The 9,249-nt window shown below is 28.1% G+C and overlaps 1 protein-coding gene across 1 annotated transcript in view; it reads right to left on the reverse strand.

Moving 5' to 3' along the window:
- The window catches only part of LOC111688087 (probable cytochrome P450 49a1), a gene marked incomplete at its 5' end in the record, with an annotated part of 17,889 nt that extends 9,381 nt beyond the window's left edge, over nucleotides 1-8,508 (reverse strand). The window contains one exon of the mRNA XM_046953833.1: nucleotides 8,324-8,508. Coding sequence (XP_046809789.1) covers nucleotides 8,324-8,508 — 185 coding nt within the window. The remainder of the gene's footprint in view (nucleotides 1-8,323) is intronic.
- Between the last annotated feature and the right edge of the window lie 741 nt (nucleotides 8,509-9,249).

The following is a 9,249-nucleotide window of genomic DNA, read 5'->3' on the forward strand; positions in this document are numbered from 1 at the left end:
ATATAGATATAGATATAGATATAGATATAGATATAGATATAGATATAGATATAGATATAGATATAGATATAGATATAGATATAGATATAGATAGATAGATAGATAGATTCTGTTTCCCTTTAGCAAAAGATTATCTGTTTCTATGGAATCAGTTAAAGTTGCTCTGGTAGAGACTACTTCCCTATTGAAAAAGTTGCTCTGTTATAGGAAACTTTACTACATAAAAATTTGTCTCTTATAGACAACATTACTACAGAAAAATTTGCTCTGTTATAGGCAACATTCCTACAGAAACAGTAGCTGTGTTATAGACAACTTTCCTGTTGAAAAAATTGCTCTGCTACCGACATATTTGCTATAGAAAAAGTTCCTCTGTTACAGACAACTTTCCTATTAAAACAGTTGCTCTGTTATAGACAACTTTCTTATAGAAAGATTTTTTCTTTTCCTATAGAAACAGTTGATCTGTTAAAGATAACTTTTCTACAGAAAAAGTTGTTTTGTTACATACAACTTTCCTATAGAACATCTTTCTCTCTTTTGGACCTGCTTTCTATTGAAAAAGTTAATATTTGTGCCCACAACTTTTGACACGTTGCTGACGCCTAAATAATATTTAACTACTTTACTCATTTATACATTGTTTATATATTTCTTCTTAAATTTGCTTTTCTTTATATTTAATTTGTAAATAATAGATTACTTTGAATTTTAATTAATTTTTTTATTCTATTTTTGCAAACTAAACAATACTTTTTAAATATTAAATGTGTTTTTATTAATTTTCTATTCAATTGTTTAATTTATCTCATATTTTTTTTCTATAAGTATTTGCTTCCACAAATATATTTACATTGTGTAAATAATTAAATACCATGAATTGTTAATTAATTTTTTTTTTGTTCAGTAAACAATAATAAGATTTCTCTAAAGAAAAAAAGCTTACACCTACAGGCTTGAAAGCTAATTTACATACAAATAGAAGAAGTACTACTCGTAAAATATATAAATATTTCAGAATATATTTTTGACTTTTTAATGTATTTTACATCATGTAAACAATTAGATATTACGTTTTTTACAATTATTGTTGTAATTTTATTGTGCTCTAGTTATTTATAAATATCTTAAGGTCAAACTCTAGTCTTCATATTTTGTTTAAATATAAAATCTGACCAGTATTTTGGGCCTACACTTTCTCAATGATATGTTAGGTGTGTTTTATCTCTTTTTTTTTTTTAAAAAAAACTTCGAAAATAAACATATACACGAAACTTTAACAACTTCTGTTTTATTGTAAAATTTATTAAACAAATACATTGTTGTTGTTTTTGTACAAAATATTTACACAATAGCCATGATTATGTTAAACAAATAAAAATATCATTTCATCTACTCATTCACTCATCATCATTTATGCATGAATGTTAAAAATCCGTAAATAGAAACACAAAACTCGAAATCAAGATTTAAATATTATTCAAACAATTCTGTCAAAACATCGGAAACTGATTATTCCAGGTGATAAAAATATTTTACTTGGAACTTGAAAAATATTTGAAAAAATGTTTTGTTTAACAAATCAGTAAGAGAGAGAGAGAGAAAGTAAAATTTTAGAAAAAAGAGAAGTAGATATAACAAAATTTTTAAAAGTGTTGCTCTGTAAATAGAAAATTTTTCTATAAAAAAATCGCTATGTTAAGAGAAAAATTTTCTTTAGAAAAAGTTGCTGTGTTATCAGAAAACTTTTCTTTAGAAAAAGTTGCTGTGTAAACATACTACTTTTCTTTGCTGTGTTAGCAGACAAAAGTTGCTGTGTAAACAGACTACTAGAACTGCAATAGAACTGAACTAAAACTAAACTAGAACTGAACTAGAACAGAACTAGAACAGAACTAGAACAGAACTAGAACAGAACTAGAAAAGAACTAGAACTGAACATGAACTAAAATATAACTGAAATAGAACTGAATAAAAACTGAACTTAACTAAAAACTAAAGTACAACTGTACTAAAACTGAACAAGAAATGAAAATAGAACTGAACTAGAACTGAACTAGAACTGAACTAGAACTGAACTAGAACTGAACTAGAACTGAACTAGAACTGAACTAGAACTGAACTAGAACTGAACTAGAACTGAACTAGAACTGAACTAGAACTGAACTAGAACTGAACTAGAACTGAACTAGAACTGAACTAGAACTGAACTAGAACTGAACTAGAACTGAACTAGAACTGAACTAGAACTGAACTAGAACTGAACTAGAACTGAACTAGAACTGAACTAGAACTGAACTAGAACTGAACTGAACTAGAACTGAACTAGAACTGAACTAGAACTGAACTAGAACTAGAACTGAACTATAACTGAACTAGAACTGAACTAGAACTGAACTAGAAGTGAACTTGAACTGAATTAGATCAGTAGAACTGAACTAGAACTGAACAAGAATTGAAAAAGAACTGAAATAGAACAGAAATGGAACTGAGCTAGAACTGAACTGAAATTGAACTAAAAGTGAACTAGAACTGAACTAGAACTGAACTAGAACTGAACTAGAACTGAACTAGAACTGAACTAGAACTAGAACTGAACTATAACTGAACTAGAACTGAACTACAACTGAATTAGAATTGAACTAGAAGTGAACTTGAACTGAATTAGATCAGTAGAACTGAACTAGAACTGAACAAGAATTGAAAAAGAACTGAAATAGAACAGAAATAGAACAGAAATGGAACTGAGCTAGAACTGAACTGAAATTGAACTAAAAGTGAACTAGAACTGAACTAGAACTGAACTAGAACTGAACTAGAACTGAACTAGAACTGAACTAGAACTGAACTAGAACTGAACTAGAACTGAACTAGAACTGAACTAGAACTGAACTAGAACTGAACTAGAACTGAACTAGAACTGAACTAGAACTGAATTAGAACTGAACTAGAACTGAACTAGACCTGAACTAGAACTGAACTAGAACTGAACTAGAATTGAACTTTAATTAAATTAATAAATCTTTGTTCGAACTGGAGCTAAACTATGACCAAAAACATTTCAAACGAAAAATCAGGGAAATATTTCCTTATTAAAAATTTAAATTTAGTTTGACTTAAATCTTTTATGTATTATGTTTGTTTTTGCAACAAAAATATTTAAATAATTTTTATAACAAAACCACCCCTTAATTATTGAAATAACAACAAAACCAACTACAAATTATGCAAATATTTATTCGAATGTTGTTAGAAACAAACATAATTTGAATTAGAAGTAAATTAAAATTAAAATTTATCATAAGTGCACATTCATATGTTTATTTAATTTGTTTGCTTAAAGCTGTTAATCTGTCTGTGGTTTTTTGTTATTTATTTAATAAACAAATATAAAAAACTACACACATACCTAAAAATCAATTATTGTTATTTTGCAATTCATGATTTTTTTCACTCTTTTTTTTCAAAATCCTATTTAAACTGCAAATAATTTTAACCTTGAAATAGTTAAAGAAAGTAAAAATTACTTCATCAGCAACAAAATCATCAAAAGTTAAGGGGATTCGTGTGTGTTTTTGTTTTTTGCTTATAGTTTAATAAAAAAAATTAGCATAAAAACAATAAATTATTCAAAATGTGTGAAGTTTTCTAAAAGAACAAACAATGATATTCTTAGAATAATGACCATTTAGTGCTTAATGTTTGCCAATCAATCAAAGTTTAGATTCTAAACAAATATATTTGAGACGTTTAAACAGAACAACAACAAAAAAATCGATTTTTGTCAAATAGATTTGATTGATGTCATCTGCAAAACTTGACAAATAGTAAATATTAGTTTTAATAGAACTTAATTTAGGAAATATTCCATTCAAATAAAAACAGTCGAGTTTTTTACGAATAAAGTTGCTGTGTTAACAGAAAACTTTTCTAGTTCAGTTTTAGTTCAATTCTAGTTCATTTCTAGTTCAGTTCTAGTTCAGTTCTAGTTCAGTTCTAGTTCAGTTCTACTTCAGTTCTAGTTCAGTTCTAGTTCAGTTCTAGTTCAGTTCTAGTTCAGTTTTAGTTCAGTTCTAGTTCAGTTCTAGTTCAGTTCTAGTTCTCTTCTAGTTCAGTTCTAGTTCAGTTCTAGATCAGTTCAAGTTCAGTTCTAGTTCAGTTAAGTTCCAGTTCAGTTAAGTTCTAGTTTTAGTTCAGTTCTAGTTCAGTTCTAGTTCAGTTCTAGTTAAGTTCTAGTTCAGTTCTAGTTCAGTTCTAGTTCAGTTCTAGTTCAGTTCTAGTTCAGTTCTAGTTCAGTTCTAGTTCAGTTCTAGTTCAGTTCTAGTTCAGTTCTAGTTCAGTTCTAGTTCAGTTCTAGTTCAGTTCTAGTTCAGTTCTAGTTCAGTTCTAGTTCAGTTCTAGTTCAGTTCTAGTTCAGTTCTAGTTCAGTTCTAGTTCAGTTCTAGTTCAGTTCTAGTTCAGTTCTAGTTCAGTTCTAGTTCAGTTCAACTTCAGTTCTACTTCAGTTCTAGTTCAGTTCTATTTCAGTTCTAGTTCAGTTCTAGTTCAATCGTAGTTCAGTTCTAGTTTAGTTCTAGTTCAGTTCTAGTTCAGTTCTAGTTCTAGTTCTAGTTCAGTTCTAGTTCAGTTCTAGTTCAGTTCTAGTTCAGTTCTAGTTCAGTTCTAGTTCAGTTCTACTTCAGTTCTAGTTCAGTTCTAGTTTAATTCTAGTTCAGTTCTAGTTCAGTTCTAGTTCAGTTCTAGTTCAATCCTAATTCAGTTCTAGTTCAGTTCTAGTTCAGTTCTAGTTCGGTTCTGTAGAAAAATATGCTCTGTTGAAGACGACTTTTATATAGAAAAGTTACTCTGTTAGAGATTACTTTCTATAGGAAAAGTTTGTGTCTGTTAAAGACAATATTTCTTTATAAAAATTGCTTTGGTTTGCTGTATAGGAGACAATTTATGCACAGAAAACTGTTAAGGCATGTTGTCTATAGAAAAACATATTTTCTGAAGAAAATGTTTCTCTACTTTAGAATATGTTCTTTTAGAAAAAGTCACTATGTTTAGACATTTATTCTATAGAAATAGTTGTTGGACTAACATGGACAGCCATGTTTTATTTTTCTGCAGAAAAAGTTTTTCGCTGTTTGACAACTGACGACTGATAACAGAATTGTTTAGAAATTGAAAAAAAAAGTTATGAAGTTTTCCTGTTTATTTTCCGTTATTCCTGTTTGTAATAAAAGATTCTCTTTGAAAATAAACAAAAAAAAAAAAATTAACTTTAACTAACATTTAAAAAATGTCATTGTTTCTAAATTTTTAAACTTTGTTTTTATAAATTTGTTTTATAAGTTAACTGAAACGTTAAAAAACAATATCACAAACTATTGTTATTGTTTGTAACAAATTTTTTTTTTACAAAAAATGTGGAAGCAGAAGTTAGTTAGTTGGTTAGTTATGGTTAAATATTATCTTAAAAATTTAACTTTTTTGAATCTTTTTTGAATTAGCAAATTAGTTTAAATAACCAGGGTTAATATGAATTTATATCCGTTTTCCTTGTTCTTATAAAAACATTATGAAATTTTTATTTTAAAAATTTGTTTCTCTCTCTTACGCTTTGGTAATTCACAACCTTAATTATGTTATTTTTAAATTTTTATTATATTTACAATTTTTGTTTTAGAAAATTTTAGTTTTTTTTTTCTGAAAGAATTTACGTCAAACTAATTGTAGTATGTGGTGGCACCATTTCCCGTAATATTTGAACCACAAATAATTGTTAAAAATAGTGAAAATATAAAATTAAAAAAATATAATCATGTTCACGTTATAATGAAACAGAGCTTCTGGTGGGTCTTGAACCCAGACCCCCAGAAGCGTAGAATTAACATTTGAAAATTTTGTATTCAAAAATAAATGTTTATTTTAAAACATAATTTAGAACATGGTGTATGTTTGTTATTTGAATAAAAAAAATCTGCTGTAATAATTTAAAAGGATCCATCAATGTATGGACTGTTTGTTTTATAAAAATCTGTTAATTATTACAATATAATCCTTGTAAATACTTTCAACACAAAAACTATACACATTAGAATGGCTCATATTGTTGGGGATAAACAAAATATTAAAAGCCTGTTATTTTTTATACTAGCTATATTCAGGGTGCTTTGCTACCCTAAAAGCAATAAAAATAAAAAACCCACGATTTTGAAAATTCTAACTACAATAGTTTTCAAGATTTACAATATGTTGCATATCTATCTATGAAAAATTTGAACAATCTAACAGTTTCCAAGATATACGAAATTGTGTATTTAATTCATGAATGTGGTTCAAGACCACCCCATTCAAAGTCCGCCCGATATTATCTTGATATAAACATGAATGGCAAATTTCTCCATGTAAAATTTTGTGGCTTCCAGCTCTAACAGTTTCTCAGATATCGATTTAATTCATGTGGGGGGGGTCTTCAAGCTCCCCAAATGAGAGTTCGCCTTTTTTCCTTTAAAATGTTCAGATTAATATTAAAGTAATTTGTGCAAAATTTGAAGAATCTTATTCTTTTTATTGCCTAGATAAACGAAACTTTGTATTAAATTCATATGGGAGTTACCAAGTCCCCCATTTAAAGTCCGCCAGTTACACTCCAAATTTTCAGATGAATATCAAGGTTCTTGAAGTAAAATTTGAAGATTTTAGCTCTAATAATTTCTCAGATATATGAATTAATTCATATGGGGGCTACAAGCCACCACCAACCTCCAAATGAAAGTACGCTCTTTTCCTCCAATATGTTTAGATGTATATTAAAGTTCAATGTGTAAAATCTAAAGAATTAAGTTTTCTTAGTTTTCCAGATAAAAGAATTTTTGTATTTTTTTTAATATGGGAGATAACGCTCCCCTCAAGGTTAGTCCGTCAAAGTTATTTGAGCAAAATATTAAGATTCGAACTGTAATAGTTTGCAAGATACGCGATTTTTTTTCATTTAATTTATATGAGAGGAACCACGCCCCTAATGCTAGCTAGCCTGCCCACTCAAATATAGGATGATTAACTCAAATATACAGATTTAATATTTTTTAATATGAGAGTGGCTGCTCGGCCCCTTGAAACATATGACTTCTTCCAGAAATACAAGAATACGCTGTGAAACTTTATAGGTGGAAAGCAATAAATAAATTCGAAAATATTTCACCAAAAATTTGATAATCACTTACACTAACCTATAAACATACTTTTTAATTACTATTACATATCACTCTACCACCAATGACATCACCAATTCCAAAATAATGACTTTTTAGAATATTAACCCCTTACCTGGTAATGAAAGTTATTGCTGGAATGTTTCTAATACTTTTGCTGGAATGTTTCTAATACTTTATAGTTTGCTGCAAATTTGAAATTATTGACCACCCTAATAAGCAAATATGGTGCTGACTATAACATACATAAATCCATTATTAAACAATGTAGGTGTATTAATAAAATATGTTTATAATTATAATATATTTAGTTAAATCCTTGGTATTAGAAAAAAATATTTACACATTTTTTACAAGTAGTTTACAAGTATACATTACATACATATTACATGGAATACATTTTGTAAATAGATGAAACAGTTTGAAAGACTAAACCCAAACAAGAGATTTAAATTACAATTTAAAAATTTCATAATTTAAAGAAACTATAGTTATTGCAACATGTTTCAAAATGAGGATAATAAATTCTGCCTTGATTACCAAAAGACAGTGTGGTAGCTGGTCCTAAGTAATCATTAACTTGAACTTAACGACTCTAATCTAAGATTACATATAGACAATCTAATGGCTAGTCCAGAGTAGATCATTATTATCTATTTTGAATAATAGCACTTAATATTTCTCTTTCTAAATAAGAATTGCATTGATATTTGTTTAAAAATAAATTAAATAGAAAGTTATAAAACAGCTATTACAAGTAAAGCTGATAGTAAGTAGAGGTCCTTAAAAAAGACAATGTTCATAGGTGACAAGTCATAAGAGTAAGTAAGTTTCGGCGGCATAAGTCTTTGCCAAGCTCTACCTATTTTCTAAAGTTAACATTTGAAACATATTCGAACTGACTTCTAAGATTTCTATAATCTAAACAAAACATAGACTTTTTTTACTTTTTTAAAAATTCGATTTTCCGACTTTTTTATACTAATCGCATTTGTTAAACTTTTATTTAGAAAATCGATTATACGACATTTTAAGCGCAGTTTTTTTATATTTATCAGATCTAATTAGGTTATTTTATAACAGTTATTAATGTAATCAATATAAAATAATTATAAATAATTTACCTGTGCGGCATAGTTTCTTCCTTTTTGAATATATTACGTATTTCATCGCCATCGAATACGAACAGCAAATCGGGATGGCCAATTAAACCACCAACTTTGGCAATTTTACCATAATTTATATGCAATTCTTTCATAACTTTATCAAGTTCACTGATTTTGTAGTGACCTGTATGGGTAAAGGAAAAAGGAAATGAGGAATAGGTCAATAATTTATTATAATTAAAATTAATGGGTTATATAGCGAATTTCGAGTAATCGACTTTTTGTAAAAAAAAGTTCAAATTTATCGGAAAAAGTAGCGTTCTTCGACTTTTTGAGAGAAAAAAAAACGAGGTTGACTATCAATTATCTTAACAAAGTCGATAAATAGACTTTCTTGTACGAAAGAAGTCAACGGAACAAGTTTTTCAAAAATAGGTCTGTACTCTTTAATCAAGTTCATATATAGTCTAATCTAGTCTATAGAGAAACGGTCTATATACTACTGTTTAGTCTATAGTCTATCCTATAGCCTAATCTGTTGTCAAGTATATAGTCCAGTCCTTTAGCCTAGTATATAGTCTAGCGTATAGACTAGTTTATAATCAAGTATATAGTATAATCTATAGTCTAGCTTTTAGCGTATTCATAGTATAGTCTATAGTTTAGTTCATAGTCTGTACTGTAGTCTAGTCTATAGTTTAGTTCATAGTCTGGACTGTAGTCTAGTCTATAATCTAGTCTATAGTGTAATTTATAGTCTAGTCTATAGTGTAGTCTATAGTCTAGTCTATAGTCTAGATTATAGTCTAGTCCATAGTCTAGATTATAGCCTAGTGTAGTCTATAGTCTAATCTATAGTCTAGTCTATAGTCTAATCTATAGTCTAGTCTATAGTCTAATCTATAGTCTAGTCTATAGTCTAATCTATAGTCTAGTCTATAGTC

This window comes from Lucilia cuprina, chromosome 6 (genome assembly GCF_022045245.1).
Source record: "Lucilia cuprina isolate Lc7/37 chromosome 6, ASM2204524v1, whole genome shotgun sequence".
NCBI classification, from domain to species: domain Eukaryota; kingdom Metazoa; phylum Arthropoda; class Insecta; order Diptera; family Calliphoridae; genus Lucilia; species Lucilia cuprina.